This window comes from Cygnus atratus, chromosome 6, assembly GCF_013377495.2.
Source record: "Cygnus atratus isolate AKBS03 ecotype Queensland, Australia chromosome 6, CAtr_DNAZoo_HiC_assembly, whole genome shotgun sequence".
Lineage (NCBI taxonomy): Eukaryota > Metazoa > Chordata > Aves > Anseriformes > Anatidae > Cygnus > Cygnus atratus.
In genome coordinates, this window is record NC_066367.1 from 1,444,823 (window position 1) to 1,462,986 (window position 18,164).

Sequence of the window (18,164 nt, forward strand, 5' to 3'; positions counted from 1 at the left end):
GAGTGTGTAGAGTACTTTATTATCTAGAACATCTTGAGTTTTTTGTCTTTTTTTAGTATTTTATTTTTGCTAAGATTCAATGGGAACATGAGATACTTTTTCGTAAAATTAAATCCTCTGGATGTTTTTTGTGTAATGACTTTTCAGTATTCACTGAAAAAAAATCTGAACTTTTCTACTGTATTTTTTTATTTCATAATTGTTGATTCATGTAGATATATGGATATTACCAATATCCAATTCTGTTTTCACTGTAGTTGGAACATGCACTGTTCAGCTTTCTACAAAAAATATTTTGTTTTATTTTAGATACTCCAGGACACGGCAGTGGGTGGGCTGAGACTCCTCGTACAGATAGAGGTGGTGATTCCATTGGTGAGACACCAACCCCAGGAGCAAGTAAAAGAAAGTCACGATGGGATGAAACACCTGCTAGCCAGATGGGTGGCAGCACTCCTGTGCTGACACCTGGCAAAACACCCATTGGTACACCAGCTATGAACATGGCAACTCCAACACCAGGTGAGCCCAGTTCATTCCCTAAGACTTCACTTCTTTACATGAAAATGAAGCATTTACCTTTATATCATATTTTGAAACAGTCTTTTGCCTAACATGTTCTTCTGCCGGTGTAAAAGCAGTCAGCATATGCTCAGTTTACCAGTTTACTTTTTTTAAAAGCCCACAGCTAATCAGTTCTGTGTGGTAATCAAGGCTCAAGTTATGGGTGTGTTCATGTTCGATCTAGTTGGTGAAGACACTGATAAAAGACTATAAAAGTTTAATGTCTTAATTGGCTACAGTCTTGAAGTTCTGCGGGAACTTTGGCTCAAGAGAACGCCTAAAAGGTTAAGTAAACATATCTTCTGCATAAGCAAGTTTTCTTAACTCCTTTTCTAATTTGAATATAGGTCATATCATGAGCATGACTCCTGAACAGCTGCAGGCTTGGCGTTGGGAGAGGGAAATTGATGAGAGAAATAGACCACTTTCTGATGAGGAATTGGATGCTATGTTCCCAGAAGGATATAAGGTAATTCATCTGAAGTAAAATACAGCAGACCATGGTGGGTTTTTTTCTGCCAGAGGATATGGATTTTTTTCTTTTTAAACAAGTTGTACAATACGTAGAATATTTCACAGTAAGTACTGATTCTAATCTACTAATTCATGTAGACATTTGGTTGGTTCAGTTGCTTTTTTACTGTAAATCTATTAGAAAGGGATAAACTTTTTGGTTTGAAAGGCCAGTCCTTATTCTGCTTCTCAATGGCAGGCGTGCTTGTTAAAGTCAGAAATGAAGCCCAGACATAAGACAAAAGAGAGTTACAAATTCTAAGCTGGCAAATAAATTATGTTGATATAAATATTGAAGTGCTTTTTTAAAAATAATTCTGTGAAGAGAGTTTGAGTTTATTATCCACACTCTCCTTAGTGCAAGTGTGCTTTCTTCTGAAATAATTGTCAACACACAATAAGCACAAATAGGAACTATCATGCTGAATTTGTTTATATCGCTGAATATTAAATCTGACGTATGCAATAACACACAGATCTGCAAATGACTAAACCCGTATGTTCTATTTTTATTTGCTTTGCATTTGATGCATTCCTCCCTTTGTATCTGCTGCGGTAAAATAAATTCTCTGCCTTGCAGGCTGTGGAGATTCTCCTTTAGGTTTGTGTTGTGGTGTGGTTTTTAACATATTTAATTCCTCCTTCGGTAGGTTCTTCCCCCGCCAGCTGGGTATGTACCCATTCGCACTCCAGCCCGTAAGCTTACAGCAACTCCAACGCCTTTGGGTGGTATGACTGGATTCCACATGCAGACGGAAGACCGTACTATGAAAAGCGTCAATGACCAGCCATCTGGCAATCTTCCTTTCCTAAAACCAGATGATATCCAATACTTTGATAAACTTCTGGTAAATGCGATTTCATTTATGCTGTTTAAAGTTGTCTGATCTTTTTTGAACTTGTAGCAATGCCTATTAATTTGTCTGGATTTATTTGTAGGTTGATGTTGATGAGTCAACTCTGAGTCCTGAAGAACAGAAGGAGAGGAAGATAATGAAATTACTTCTGAAAATAAAGAACGGCACGCCTCCCATGAGAAAGGTAAGATTAATTATCAGATGTATTCTTACCACTCCAATTTTCAAAAATACACATTTATTTTCACACTTAATTTCAGACTACTGTTGTTACTCCTGCAGTCCACGGGATTCTCTTAAAAATCTCGTAAATTCGGAGAGCTGTTTAGTGCTTTCTCCCTCTATACATGTACAGCTTTTTTTGTCCTTCTATGTACTTGGTTTTAGCTGCTCTTTGTATGGTAATGTCAGTCACTAAATATCATATGATGGCTTATAGAATATTTTGCAATTATGAGAAGCCAGTTTCATAGTGCTTTTTCATTACAGGCCTTTGTAATTTTCTGGATTTTGCTTGTTAAATTGGCAGTGTAGCTCTTACTCAAGTTTCTGGCTTGCGCAGCATGTAATAAATTAGCAGCATTTTCTGCACAGTTGTACTCTAAATGACCTAAGCACCAAGCTGCGTAGATGCAAGGAAGTGCTGTGTAAAAGAATTTTCAGGTGGTACTATTTTTGTATTATATTAGACCAGGATCGTGCTTTTCATAAAAACTGAACATCAGAGAGAGAAAATCTCAGTGTTTTTCTTGATGCATTTATGTAAAAACAAATGCAGCATAAAATCGTTTGAAAAAGTTTAGCAGTGGTAGGAAGAAGTATTTTGAAACCTGTGGTTGCAATAGATTACATTTTAACTTGGCTAATGTCTACTTTCTTTGTTAGTATTGTTTCCTTAGTTTAACTGACAGGCTGTTTGATTTTTTTATTTTTTTTAGGCTGCTTTGCGACAAATTACTGATAAAGCTCGGGAATTTGGAGCAGGACCATTGTTTAACCAGATTCTGCCTCTGCTGATGTCACCAACGCTTGAAGATCAGGAGCGTCACTTGCTTGTCAAAGTCATAGACAGAATTCTCTACAAACTGGATGATTTGGTCCGACCATATGTACACAAGGTCTGTTGAAGTTCACTATTTCATCTTTGATTAGTTCTTTTTGATCACTGTTGGGAGAAATGTAAGGTCTATTTGCATAGCTGAAAACTGTTTTTTATAAACCTACATATTTCTTCAGATGAATTTCAAAATCTCTTGTAGTGTGATCCAAGTGTGGGCTTTGCATTATTAAGGCCTGATGTTAAAATGATAAATGCACACTTGGGAGGGAGAGGGAGGATTTTGCATGATCTAGGTAGCATCTGTAGGCCAGGTTCTTCAGAGACAGCTGTGAAAAAGCGTAACATTTGATTTTTTTTTTTTTTTTTTTTCCTGGTCATCATAGAGCTTAAAGCTTGGATCCATGGAATTATCTCAGCTTCATGGAATCTTCATTTTCTTATTAGGACCAGAAATTCTCCTTAATGCATTCATAAATGGTAATGTTTTTCTTATCTTTTCAGATCCTTGTTGTCATTGAACCACTGCTGATTGATGAAGACTATTATGCCAGAGTGGAAGGCAGAGAAATTATTTCAAACTTGGCGAAGGTAATAAAGTTGCTTTCTTCAGTGAGATCGTGAATTGGGGAGTTAGCTTATATAAACTTACATAGAGCTTATATAGAGTCATGGCAGAAAAATTAACTGTGCTGTTAATAAATAGAATCCATGCATTCTGTATATTTTTCTTTTAGGCTGCTGGTTTGGCAACAATGATCTCTACAATGCGTCCTGATATTGATAACATGGATGAATATGTCCGAAACACAACAGCTCGAGCCTTTGCTGTTGTTGCCTCTGCTTTGGGCATTCCTTCTCTGTTACCGTTCTTGAAAGCTGTCTGTAAAAGCAAAAAGTCCTGGCAGGCTAGGCATACTGGCATCAAGATTGTGCAGCAAATTGCTATTCTTATGGGTTGTGCTATCTTGCCTCATCTCAGGAGCTTGGTTGAAATTATTGAACATGGTAGGTTCTGCCTTCCCTGGGTAAGATTTTGTTTTTCTTTATTTTTTGTCTTTGGAATTTGTCTTTTGTGTTGTGGTGAGGCAAAAGGATATTAAGGTCCTTGTTTTGTATGTTCTTTTGACACTGGTAAATAATTCAGCTGCCTCTGAAAGAGGAATAGTGGTTTAATTTTCCCAAAAATAAGTTTCTCTCTTTTTTTACTGTCTATGTATTTTTGTTATTTTGAGTTTAAGACATGAGAAGTGGTCCTCAATGCTACTGTTTTACAGGTCTTGTGGATGAACAGCAGAAAGTTCGTACCATCAGTGCTTTGGCTATTGCTGCTTTGGCTGAGGCAGCTACTCCCTATGGTATTGAGTCATTTGATTCTGTTCTGAAGCCTTTATGGAAGGGTATACGTCAGCACAGAGGAAAGGTATGTCTAAAATACTTCCTTTTAGTTTGAATTGAAATGAGCGTGTCTTTTGTAACTCATGGGAGATATTTCTTCTTTTAAATAGGGTTTGGCTGCCTTTTTGAAGGCTATTGGTTATTTGATTCCACTTATGGACGCCGAATATGCGAACTATTACACCAGAGAAGTCATGCTAATTCTTATCAGAGAGTTCCAGTCTCCTGATGAAGAGATGAAAAAAATTGTATTGAAGGTACATCCGAATTAATTGTTCATACACTGACAGTGCAAGATACTAAAATGATCAGCTCTGAATGCTTAGCATTGACATTGAATATGTATATTCGTCCTTTTCTTTAAAATAAAACCAAAACACCACAAACCCTACACAGAATTAAAATTGTTGTATTTTATTTCCTGCCAGGTGGTCAAGCAGTGTTGTGGTACGGATGGTGTTGAAGCAAACTACATTAAAACGGAGATCTTGCCACCATTTTTCAAACACTTTTGGCAGCACAGAATGGCATTGGACAGGAGAAATTACAGACAGGTATTTTAGTTGGAAAATTACAGTAAAACAGAACTAATGTTAGGTTGTTCATTCAGCCTAAATGCTTTCTTCTATGTCTTGTATGTCCTGTGATGGAAATGTATTTGGAATAGTGGTTTAGAAGGTGCATAGCTTGAAGGTTCGTAGACTGTTAAAAGGCTACCAGGCATTTCTCTTCTGTGAATATGAATCTACATCAGCTCTAAATTCACCTTTTTTTTTTTGTCGTTGAAAACATTGGATGATTTCAAAAGGTGAAAACAGTTGTTTATAGCGAGCTTAAAGAAACAGTGTCAGTCTTAGGGTGAGCTTAGGATTCCTCTTTTTTCAATAATGGTACCAAGGCTACAGTAGCTATACAGGTGCATCATTTTTTTTGTGTGTACTGCTGCATTTGTACTGTTTTCCTAGATGGAACCTGTTTCGAATTTACCACTCGTAACTTCTTTCTGAAAAAGATTTCCACTGAAATGAAATTGGAAACCAGCATAGTGCTGTTTCTCCTCTTCAGACAAGGGAAATTTATTGTCAATATTTAGAAAATAGATTTTAACAATGTTTCCTCACTTACCCTTTGTGTATTTCAGTTGGTTGATACAACAGTGGAGCTGGCAAATAAAGTTGGAGCAGCTGAAATTATTTCTAGAATTGTGGATGATCTGAAAGATGAGGCTGAGCAGTACAGAAAAATGGTCATGGAAACAATTGAAAAGATAATGGGAAATCTGGGTGCGGCAGACATTGATCATAAACTGGAAGAACAACTTATTGATGGTATCTTGTACGCCTTTCAAGAACAGACCACAGAGGTATGGGCAAGGGGTATTTAGTATTTGCTTGACTTTATTGGAAAGTAGCTCACTGTTAGTTACAGGGAAGTGTATGCTTGTAAGCTATTTTTTAACCCTTGTACAGTGCTCTAATCAATGGAATACAGATATTAGATCTAGAATGTTAGCATTTTAATAATAACAATTTTAGATGAAGGCAGATGTAATGAAAACACAATAGTGGCTTTGACCTAATTTTCCTTTGTTGTTTTAACACCCAGGATTCTGTGATGCTGAATGGTTTTGGCACAGTGGTTAATGCTCTAGGCAAAAGAGTTAAGCCCTACTTGCCACAAATCTGTGGTACTGTTTTGTGGCGTTTGAACAACAAATCAGCTAAAGTTCGGCAGCAGGCTGCTGACCTGATCTCTCGTACTGCAGTTGTCATGAAGACTTGTCAAGAGGTATTGTACTGACTTGCATCAAATTTGCTATAGGATGTCATACTAATGAGAAGGACGGAAACAATCTCTAAATCTCTGTACTTGGTTGTAGGAAAAACTGATGGGACATTTGGGAGTTGTGTTGTATGAGTACCTGGGTGAAGAATATCCTGAAGTACTGGGCAGCATACTTGGAGCGCTTAAGGCTATTGTGAATGTTATAGGTATGTTTGTGTATTGATTATGTGCCTATTCAAGAGTGAAATGAAAAGGCAGTGCAAAACTTAATATGCTTCTTTGGATTCAATAGGTATGCACAAGATGACACCACCTATCAAAGATCTGCTGCCACGGCTTACGCCTATTTTGAAGAACAGACATGAGAAAGTACAGGAGAATTGTATTGATCTTGTTGGGCGAATTGCAGACCGGTAAGCTGGCTACTAATAAAATTGATCATCTGTGAAAGTAATTACTGTAGCAAAAGCTAAACTTGAATATCAGGTCTGGCATCTATTTTTTTGTTTGCTTGTTTTTGTTTTTTTTATTTCTTGATATTTGTTAAATTTTATTTTGAAAGTTGTGCATAATGCTTAAGATAAAATATTTTGCACATGATCTATTGAATGTATTGTAATTACATGTAATCGTATTATCTATAAACATTTTGTAAGGAGTATATTGTCCGTGTCTTCAAATTTAAAACTTACTATGTTGCGTGCATTCTGTGTAAACTGTTAATCAGTGAAGGTCTGATGTTAAGGGATTCTTTCTTTAAGTAAATTCCTTAAATAGTGTCCCTGCGTTGATAGTGAATGAATAGGTGCTGCAGTTTGAGATTTTATTTTAAAACTTCTAACATCACTGAAGAGGTAACTCACTTTACTCTCTTTCAGAGGTGCAGAATATGTTTCCGCAAGAGAATGGATGAGGATCTGCTTTGAATTGCTTGAATTATTAAAAGCTCACAAGAAGGCTATTCGAAGAGCCACAGTAAACACTTTTGGCTATATTGCGAAAGCTATTGGGTGAGTTAGGCTAATGCTTTAGCCAATTCTACGCAAAATTACCTAACATAGCAATAATTGAATTTAATGGTAAGAAATATTTGAACTTCTTTTCTTCTAACATGTCAAATGTTTACACTTGAGTTTTATTCATTTAGTAGGAGAATATGAACACATTATTAGCATATGGTGCTGCACTTTTGGACTTAATTTGTAGTCTACCAAGGTTAGAATATAACTTGGTACTAAGAGCCATTTGTCTCCTCAAGTTTTGATAGTGTGATGCTCATTCAGACCCTCTGTATTCTTTCATAAACTCTCCTTTAAACACTCTTATTTCTCTTAAATTGATGCTTCCTTCATTTGCAAAGGATTTTTTGACACTAAGGTGGTATTACAAGTCAGCAAATAGTAGAATGAAGTGTAATTCCCATTTTTATGCATAGTCTTAAGTGAATGAGCAATTGCTGATTTAAACAGAGCAAGTTACCAAGTAATGATATAACTGGGCTTTTCTACACCCAATTGCCTATCTCTGTCAAAGTCTTATTTGGAATTAACATGTATAAGTGTGTACATGTTTGTAATTGCCTGTGGGATCAGACTAATAGCGGGGAGGCTACTCATATCTCCCAGTTTGTTTGCAAACTAACTAGAGGTAGAACAAAAGCTAAGACTAGGGAAAGTATTAAAAAAAAAAGTTGGCTATGAAAAACACAAGGTCTTGCAGTCAATTGAGCTGTTTCAAAATTTCATGGCTTATGGTGTTTCCCTGTTATTTTAATTCTTTGAAGAAAGGCTAAGCCATGTTCTTCCACAGCTGAGGTTGAAACAGAATACTAACTTAGCTATGTCCTCAGTGAATTTATTGACGTGGACATGCATATTATCTCTTCCAGACCTCATGATGTATTGGCTACACTGCTAAATAACTTGAAAGTACAGGAAAGACAGAACAGAGTATGTACTACAGTAGCAATTGCTATTGTAGCTGAAACATGCTCCCCTTTCACAGTGCTGCCTGCACTCATGAATGAATACAGAGTTCCAGAACTGAATGTCCAGAATGGTGTGTTAAAATCTCTTTCTTTCCTGTTTGAATACATTGGAGAGATGGGGAAAGATTACATTTATGCTGTTACACCATTGCTTGAAGATGCTTTAATGGACAGGTGAGTACGCTTCTTTCTCTTCTTTCTGCCTGTGGTACAGTTAGCCATAGTCGTTTGTTAAGCATACAGCTGGGTCTTAACAGTCACAAATATGCACATTGTCCTTGTTAGCTTTCTTGTTCAAAGTGACCAGCATGATTTGGGACTCAGTCTGCAAATAATTCAGATTATATACTTCTATTTTTCTAATGATTTTGAAGATTAAAATGATACAAGCATCTTAAGTGGGACAGGACTTACTATATTCAAACAGCTTCTGATCATTTCTATTGTTAGTACCTTCGTGGAATTATAACACAATATCTTGTCAGAAAATTGTCTTTATTAAATTAACTGAGTTTTGGTTACTGTGCCTCTTACTGCCAGTAGATGTGGGTTAAAAGCATATATTACTGCTTTCAAAGTAGTTAGTGAAAAGAAACGTGATGCTTGTGTCCAATTATGTTGTTTCTAAGTATAATTTATTAACAGACCATTGTTTTCTTTCCAGGGATCTTGTACACAGGCAAACAGCCAGTGCCGTGGTGCAGCACATGTCTCTTGGTGTCTATGGGTTTGGCTGTGAAGATTCTCTTAATCATTTGTTAAATTACGTATGGCCTAATGTGTTTGAAACCTCCCCACACGTCATTCAGGCAGTTATGGGAGCTCTGGAGGGCCTCAGAGTTGCTATCGGTCCGTGCAGAATGTTGCAGTATTGTTTACAGGTATGTCCTAATGTATGTTGGGATAGCAGAGACAGCAGTTGTCAGACAGGCTTCACTTCAGAAGACAAAAAGTCAGCTCAAGGAGATTTCCAGCAAAGGAAAACAGTCTGGCTTCTCATATCTTTAAAGTATTTAAACACAGCATCCTGTACCAACGAGTTTGATAATAGCAACTTGAAGTAAACACCGATTTTTGTGTAGTGAGATAACTGATTATATTGAAGAACTTGCATAGAAATAAGTAACAGAATATAAATTGACTAAAAAAGGTCTCTGACTTGTAAAAGTGGAAGCGTGCAAGCTTGAGGACACTAAATAATGAATGGGGAATAAGTAAGTAGTCCAAAAAGTTAAGAAAACAAGTAACAAGTGAGATTAATAACAGAAGGTAGGATTGGTATTACATCAACGTTATTTGCTGTTAGCCAAGTAAAATAGTAAGTAATTTAAAACCGCTTCAACGCAAAGCACTAGAAGACAGTGCTTGGAACAGAATTTGTACCCTTACAACAGTACAACAGTGCTAGTTAGCCCGACTTCTGTGAGTATGTGGAAGTAAAATGTGAAGGCTCCTTTTCTGTGTATTTGTGCGTAACAGTTCTTGCTGCATTGGGTGTAGAATTTAAACACATGACAGATGAGAAGCAAGGATGAATGTAGTGCAGATCAGTGTAGAGATGGTGTGACTGCATTTTATTAATTGGTAGATATGGAATTTAACTCCGTGCTTTTTCAAGTAGGGTCCTCAGTACAAACATACTGACATCAGTAGGAAGGTGAAAGTTCCATAAGAAGTCTCTTGTGCAGTGCTTTTTCTGCTCATTTTATATGTATTTTCTTAGTTTGTAAAAACACTAGAAGGAAGTTCTACATTCTGCTCATTTTTTTTTGTTTAAGAATCATTTATCCCCTGTATTTCTATCTAGTGCTCTCTACAGAATTAAATCACAGGTAATGGAGCCAAAGATAAGATTAAATTCCAAATGAATACACTGTAGCTGACTTTAATTCCTATTTTTAATGGAAAAGTAGAGGTAGATCTAGTGGAATTTCTCCCTGCAGGAGGAAAAAACACTTCCAGATATAAGAAAATAATTTCTTAGTACTTGCTGGTTTATATAGTCACAACATGGGGAATGACATGTTTATTGCACCTTCTTTGTTATAACTGATGTTAATTGTTATCAGTGTTTTTCAAATGCTTATTGTATAAAACTTGGTTAAATTTAATAACATACATTTAGAACTTAAGCTTTTAATAAAACTTTGTTTGTTTTACAGGGTTTGTTTCACCCTGCCCGGAAAGTCAGAGATGTCTACTGGAAGATTTATAATTCCATCTATATTGGATCACAGGATGCTCTGATAGCACATTATCCAAGAATCTATAATGATGAAAAGAACACCTATATTCGTTATGAGCTTGACTACATCTTATAATCTTCTTGTTCTGTTGTTTGTGTTTAATGCACAGCTGTTCTTCACTTAAATGCTTCAGATTTGATGATGTACAATTTTAAAATATTGGAGATCAGTATAGAGCTGGTCAGAGGCAGAGCTAGGAATCCAGTAGCATGATTTTTTAAATATGTCCTTGTTTTTGATGTTAAACAGTTAAAGCCAGTAGTGACCAAGAAAACAGTGATTACAATGTACTGAAGGGATTTCATTTTGGATTCATCTTTATGAAGATTTAGATTTCATTCCTTGTGTTTAAAGGGGTTGTTTATTTGAGAAATAAACATTTGTGTATAAAAAATAATTCCAGTGTGGTTTTTGGACAGAGGGACTTGTAAAACGAGTCTCTGATGGATTTAAGTATTTGTTCATGTAATAAATAGGTGGCATAAAACATTTTAACCCTTTTTGTCATCCTCTAGCTTTTGAATAAATAAGAAAATTATACAAACTGTAGTAAATGTGTGTATCTTTGTCGTGCAATAATGAAGCTGTACTCTGGCAGACAGTTGCAGTAGTGGTAGTTTGTTTTCATGGAAAAAGCAGTGTTTGTTTGCTTGTTATTGTTTCATCTGCAGTATCCTGGTTGTAGGGTTGATTAGTTTATCACCATTTTCAAAAAGCAGTTTATTAGTAATTGCTGTGTGTGCATCAATTGCATGACTTAGGTATGTTGGTCACATTTAGCATGTCTTCAGGCATGTACAGCTGTATAAAATGCCAAGTAATATTTATAGGCTGTGCTATAATTCCTATACAGATTTAGGGAAGTCACATCCCCAGCACCTGAGATGAGGCGATTTTTAAGTGTGTGACATAGTGAATGCTGATGTCAGTTTGAGATAAGGAAAGTATCGTATTTCCTCATTTGTTTGTTTCTTATTCTCCTGTGCATGTACTCAAGAGAAAGAAAACATAAAGGGCAGCCTGGTATTTGACACTATGCCAAAGAAAGCACATGTTTAAATCAGTCTGGTAGTGTTGTACAGTATCCACATCTTTATTATAAGAAAACAAAAGGTATGTCAGGCATATTGTTTTGTTTGTCCCTTATTCAAGTTAGGTGATTAATCTCTCTCACCTACTTCAGTGGTATGTTGTTAGCTGACTTTGCTGTTTTACATAAATGTGAGGTTCTTTACCTGTTCAGCATATAAGAAAATTCCACACTATCTCTCAAGGCCTAAGTTTTTGTTAAGGGGTTGGGATAGTGCAACAACAGCTTGGAGCCTTGTTGTTTATTAAGGTACTAATTTGTTAAGAACTGAAAAACATGCTTTTTTTTTCTCTAGAAGTGTGCTTTATTCTAAAAATTATTAGGTGGAAACAGTGGTAACTTCTTCAAGACTATAGTTGAACTGTTCCCTGGGAGAGAATAACATGTGCGTTCCAGTCTTTCTAGTGCTGCTGTCTCACTTAATAATGTTGTTCGTTTTATAGACGGCCTGTCATCTTCACTTCAGTAGTTCGGCAGGATAAGACAGGGTAAGTGCCAGTGGAGAGTGTGGTGGGTGGAAACAAAATGCTGTTTTTTGAGAGGCTAGCCAAAATAGAGGTCTGATGCAGGCAGGATATAATTGTGACTCATGACTTCTAGTTGTGTTATCAGCAAAACAGTTTTAAAAAGAGTCAAATAGTAGAAGTTTTCTAGTAGGAGGGAGGGGAGTAACTAAAGCTTTTTGTATCTTGCAACCTTTTCATGTGACTCTCAAAAGTATTTTCAAAAATATATTTGAGGAAGATGCAAAATGTTTTTTTTCTTCCTGTGAAAGAGGAAAAAAGGAAGGAAATCTGCTGAAACAGCTGTACACAAAATTTTTTTTTTTTTATCCCTAGCATCTGGTATGAAACCTAGTTTGAAATAGCAATATTCAAGTGCAATTCTTTGCAGCATCATCAGTAGTCCTGCATCAGAACTTGCCTAAAAACATCATCTCTGGGTTACATACTGTTTTGATAATGCTAGGAGCAGCTCCTACAAAATTTTACATATGTTCTTTAGCAACCATACCGAATTTGATTTGGCTTAGGCAGATTAAGGGATCAGTATTTAATAGTACTGATCCGCATATTTATTTTGTCCAATGGCAACAGGCTTTGGGGAAGGAAATGAAGTAGTTGGAGATATCATCAGAAAAATGCCCAGCCTTTTGCTTTGAATATTGCATCATAAAATAACAGGCTGGCAGAATGATTAATGCTGTTTTAATGCTGCTACATTTTAATACTTTTAAGACCTAAATACATGTGAATTTCAGCTTGCAGTACATACACATTAATTTGTACTAGTACAATTGTAGGTATTAGATAACAGTGCAGATGATTGATATCTTATGATTAGTAGGCTGTTAAAATGTGACTTCAATATGATTGTGGTCATCAGGGTAAAAATATCCTAACTTTAATGTTGTGAAAGAACTGAATCAATGAATGTGAGCGTAATTCAACCAGAAGCCATCTTTCTGAGGATAAGTTAGCATTCCTCTTTTAAGGGTGCTTTTCCAATCCCTGGAAAAAACTGTCTTGTTATGAATCTCTCTGTGAATTTCTTAAATAGTTTAACTTTGATTATCTGAAAGTCTTAAGACACCCCCTCTCCCCCCGAGTATTTGATGAAATAAGGAATTTTCAACACAATATTGACTAGGGTAATCGTGTTCTCTTTGTATAGCAGTAGGTTAAAGGTACTGAGACGTAAATACCTTTCCTTAGATTTAGATATTTAACTTGAGTTAGATATATTTGCATGATATCCATCCATTTCTGGACAGACCTTCTTTTCCAGTACAAATTAAAATCAGCAAAAATAATGAATGGGAAAGTTTACTCTGAGATTGTAGCTGGTGCTCATCTGCAAATTTCTAGTTCTGAACAGCAAGGGGCAGAGTGTTCAAATGAATGGAAAGATCAGGTCACTGCTATTTAAATTAATCTAATGAATAATTAATTATGCCATTAATATAGAAAACTACATTAGGCTAAGTGAATAGAAGATGTACTTCTGCTGTTTTTGCAGAAATGGGAGACTTGCCACAGCTTGACAACTGGAAAGTTTACATTGCTGCAGAATTACTGTGTGATGCTTGGGAAGTATGGGTAGAGGCTTGAAATCTGCATGTCCATAGTGTCTCATATTCCTTATTTAGATTTCTTTATAAAGAGGGAACCAAGTGTTCCTTCCCAGCTCACCCCGCACAAACTTCCGGATTTACTTGTGGTTCCTAACTTTCTCGGTGAATTGCAAAATAAACACTATGGACAAAAGCCTCACTGGTGACAGCCCTGATTCTTCTGAACAAGTTCATCAAGTATGCTGAATAGTGTGGTGGGACCTATAGGAAAAAAGGTACATGATCTTTGTATTTTTTAAGGTCAATTACAACGATGTGTTTGTAAAGGGACAGTGAATTAAGAGAGCGGAGCATAAGCTGTACTGCCTTGGGCTTTTCCTAGTTTAGAGTATTTGAAACACGTAATGTAGTTCTTGGTTGTATCCAACTTGTTTATTTGTACTTTAATGTAAAAGGATGCAGTTTGTATGTAACTATATTTCCTTACAGTCTAAACTTCTTCACTGAAATACGTCCCTTTACAGCCTGAGCTAACAAGGCCAAAATTTGCCAGTGGTAGCAGTTATCAATAAGGTATGGTAATCTTAAAGATCAGGAGAGGTTTTTGTCGTGTGTTTTGTCTAAGCTACTTTCTGCAAGGAGCAAAAGGTAATGATGTAATGTTTCTTGCATTTTACATCCGCTTGTACTTAGATTGTCTTGCTTCTATACCTCTGTTTCTCCTGATAAAATTTCACACACAGACACCCCCTTCACTCCTACTGTTCTGATTCAGTTGTACCTGCTCTGCTTACACCTCGTTTTTTCATTGCATCTGTTCTACACCTCCCACTGTGTCTGTATCAGACTTTTCTTCCCTGCATGTCATGGTGGAGTAGCTGCAGTGGCAGTGAGGGCACTGTAGTGAGATTTTCTTGGTCTCCAATTGTACTTGCAACTGCAGCAGTTCCTGGGTATATGAGTAATCAGTTGCTGCTGAAAAATTCTGATTTTGCTCCTGCTTCTCAGGCTGGAGCATGCCAAGTACAAGAGAGTCTCAAAAAATATAGACGCCAAACAAAATGGATAGGGAAAATACCGGGAAGTAGAGTACAGTGTGCCTGTCTGTATATCTCTGCTGGCAAGCTGATGCTGATCTAACTTGCCCAGCCTGAGCAACATGAGCTGCTTTTTTGCCAAGTGAAGAGGAGATGGAGCCTGTTCAGTGTCTTTTTATGCTGAATTTCTTTATCCCATAGCAGAGTCACTGTAGAAGTCAGACAGAGCTTGCTTTTCCAAGTAGAGCAAGATTTCAAGTTGTTCCTGGCAAGACGAGGAGAAAGGCTATCAGAATGCTACAGAAATGCTGATTTTTCTGTGATGCTGTTTAGTGTGTACCCTCCAGAGGGAATGCTGGAAAACTTACTCTGAAGCACAGCAGAACCTCAAGCCTAGATTCCTGCTCAAGGCCAAGCTGAGGATTTTAGGTTAGTAAACGAACGTTTGCAAGTAATCCCGAAATACATTGGCAATTGTTACAGACGTAAGGTAAATTTTAATGCACCTTTTCTCGGAGACCCTGTTAATAGCTTAAGGAGAGGTAAGTTTTTTTTTCACAAGAACAGAAATGTAAAGCCCAGCATAAGTTTTTGTTTTTGTTTTTTTTTGGCAGAACTTCAAAGAACTCTGCAGCAAAAAGTAAATGTGACTTTTTTTTAAGTAAAATTATATGTAAAAATCCTTAAAAATTAGCAAAACAGACTTCTACTGGTTTGTTCTCATCAATTAAGGGAATTCTCTCTTAAAAATGGCTCATTATGAAGTAGCTTCTAACATACTAAAGTTTAGTGCTTGGTATGATTGTAACGAACAGGATAGTCTTAAATGTTAGGAAACATTAGGAATGTCTGTTATAACGGTGATGTACTAGCTTAATAGATAAACCAAAGCAAACTGTTCTCTTAATCAATTTTACATCCATGGGCTCATAGAGATTACATAGTACAAGTTTTTTTGTTGGTGTTTTTTTTTCCCTGGCTACTTTTCACAAATGTGTCTCTTAAAGGCCATTTTCTTAAACCTCTTGGTGCAATGACTGTTGTGAAATCAAATTTCAAGCCATGTTGCATCACACTGATTATTCTCTTACCCAGTTTTCTCCAGGCAAAGCAACGTTTTCTCTTTATTTAAGCTGCTATAATGAATACCCTCTACTAATAGACTGAGGTAGAATGGGGAACAGCTTTCAAAGTTGTGGTTCTTTGTTAAATGTGGTAAGAGTTGATGTGTGAGTAAAGTGATTGGCTGCTATTTAATGCTAATGTTGGTTCTGTGAACCAACTGTGGAAACTCAGTCTTTGCCATTTGATTAAAAAGGGAAGAGGTAGATATGGCACACTGTGATCCGAAGTGTAAATCTGTACATCAGTATGATACTTCGAGCCTTGAGTCTCACCAGTAGTTGCTGAAAGATTTTTACTGCTGACTTTCCTCTGGCCCATGTGGTTTAAACTGGAGTCTTCCCCGCACTTGCCAGCCAGTTGTACCCCTTGAAACCAGTGTGGGCTAATCCAAGTCTTGTTAAGATGTCCCAGGGACCTGATTTAAGAGATCCAGCGTACCCTTGGGTGTGAAGAGCGCCTCTTCCTTTTCCATTTATGCTGACACTCCTAACTCAAGCACCAGACTGAGCTTTGTGAAGTTAGGAATAAGTTGTTTTAATTTGCAAGCAACACAGCAGCAAATGTTTTACAAATTGTGAATAAATGAGAGAGTAAATAAATTAATGACACTTGATGTTCTTATTCTGAGACTATCTGATGGGTCTCTCAAGTCAGCTATGTGTCTCTTATTGATAGTGATCATCAGGGTTTCAGGTTTTCTGAAAGCTTGCTTTCTTGATAGGATTTTAAAAAAATATCTTCTACAGGGTCTACATCAGTTTGTTCATTCACTCTGAATCTCCTGTTCCTTTCAAAAGTAGGAGGTGGTTTGGTCACCTTAATATTTAAGTGTATTCTTTCCATTGATGGATAAATATTTCTTTGCTTTACTAGCAATCATCTTGTGCACCGACCTGTCTAATGAATTTTGAGTCAGTGAGCTGTACAAGTTCCTCTCCATCTCCATTTCCTCTAAGTACTTGCATTTCTTACTGAAGAATGCCATCTTTCACTGGTCCTAATGTTATGTACCAAGTTTTCTTTTTTTTGTGTTAAAAAACCATATGTGCTACAAGCCTTTGAATACTCTAGCTGTAGTTCATTACTGGCTTTTGATTGAGACCAGATGTGGTAGCTGTTAACTGCCGAAGGGTGACAAGGGTCTGAGGTGACTTATTTCCAGCCTCTTCTTAGGTAGCCTTAAAAACAGTGACCTTTAATCCCTGCCCGTCATCCAAAACAGTAGAACAGAACAGTGTTCAAATACAGTGATTTTGCTTTGAAAATCAGATGTTTTTTCTCTTAAGTCTCCAGGGATCTGGGGATCTTGAGCCCAGCTGATAAAAGGAATAGAACTGGCCATTTATTATTTTAGCTAATAAAAGAAGATATTGTATATTAGCTTTTTCACATTCCAAGGCACTAGCAGCAGAATGAAGGTTAAAGGCGCCTGATATTCACAATTAAAGAATGGAGTCTTTGTTTTTAGCACAGTATGCAGCTGAGGCATAAGGAATAGGCCAGGAAATGAAAACCAGGTGGCTAGCGTTTGAATTTTTAAGACCAAAGAAATGACCTTCAAAAAAGGATATTTCCTCATTTAATAAAAGTAAGTTAACTATATACAAATATGTCTAATTATTCTGCACGTTGGTTTGCAGATGTCTGTACATGTATCTTGGATTTTCACAGAAAAAAGTGATCAACAGGTTTGTTGTAACCCTGCAGAAACGTAGCCAGAGATTTCTGTAACACTAGGTTCTAGTTAATTTTGACAAGAATGGGAGGTACATAATATCCAGTGAGAAAAGGCAAAAATGTTTGGCTCACTGCAGTATGTAGTAGGCATTCAGTTGCATGTTTGTATTACTGTTAAATATGGCAGTGATAATACTGCTGCTACATGAGACTACCAGTCTTGTGTCAGTATCTTAAAAAAATAAGATCCTGACAATTAAAAATACAAGCATATTTGAGTACATAATTGTTTCACAATTTTCCCTGTTTGTTATGGTATTGTAAATTGTAAAAAATGCAACTATGATAACTTAAACTTAGTTTAAGGCAACTGTAAGGTAAAATGACAGTTTATCATTTAACATGATTACCGTTTTTTCAGGTACAATTTTCACTTAAATCTTAACTGGGGACAACACACTGTACAAATCAGGTTATTTTTGTTCTCTTCGAAATAGTGAACATAACCTTACAGTGACCAGCTATTAAGGTCATTTTATTATCAACACAGCAGAGCAGTTGAAATTGCTATTTAAGGTTTTGCAGAACTCTATACTGCAGCTGTTGTCTCCTGCAGTGGCAGGCTATGTCACAGGCTCTGCTGTTTGCCCAGATGATGCTAGAGAAGTGTATTGGCCCTGGGGTTTCAAGCTACTTGTCCAGCTGTCTGGTGTCTGCAGTGCAGGCCCTGTTGTCGCATACTTTTCTGCAGCAG

General features: G+C 36.7%; 1 protein-coding gene across 4 annotated transcripts in view; it reads left to right on the plus strand.

The window, feature by feature from the left end:
- SF3B1 (splicing factor 3b subunit 1) overlaps positions 1-10,951 on the plus strand; it is a 426,274-nt gene extending 415,323 nt beyond the window's left edge. For all 4 annotated transcript variants that reach the window (XM_035572669.2, XM_050711541.1, XM_050711542.1 and 1 more), the window contains 18 exons: positions 310-522; positions 912-1,033; positions 1,728-1,925; positions 2,017-2,118; positions 2,873-3,052; positions 3,496-3,582; positions 3,729-3,999; positions 4,269-4,414; positions 4,500-4,646; positions 4,818-4,943; positions 5,531-5,752; positions 5,995-6,177; positions 6,269-6,380; positions 6,467-6,587; positions 7,053-7,184; positions 8,063-8,335; positions 8,826-9,042; positions 10,324-10,951. In XM_035572669.2, the coding sequence (XP_035428562.1) occupies positions 310-522; positions 912-1,033; positions 1,728-1,925; positions 2,017-2,118; positions 2,873-3,052; positions 3,496-3,582; positions 3,729-3,999; positions 4,269-4,414; positions 4,500-4,646; positions 4,818-4,943; positions 5,531-5,752; positions 5,995-6,177; positions 6,269-6,380; positions 6,467-6,587; positions 7,053-7,184; positions 8,063-8,335; positions 8,826-9,042; positions 10,324-10,482 (3,011 nt within the window). In that variant the 3' untranslated portion in view covers positions 10,483-10,951. The remainder of the gene's footprint in view (positions 1-309; positions 523-911; positions 1,034-1,727; positions 1,926-2,016; positions 2,119-2,872; positions 3,053-3,495; positions 3,583-3,728; positions 4,000-4,268; positions 4,415-4,499; positions 4,647-4,817; positions 4,944-5,530; positions 5,753-5,994; positions 6,178-6,268; positions 6,381-6,466; positions 6,588-7,052; positions 7,185-8,062; positions 8,336-8,825; positions 9,043-10,323) is intronic.
- The last annotated feature ends 7,213 nt before the right edge of the window (positions 10,952-18,164 follow it).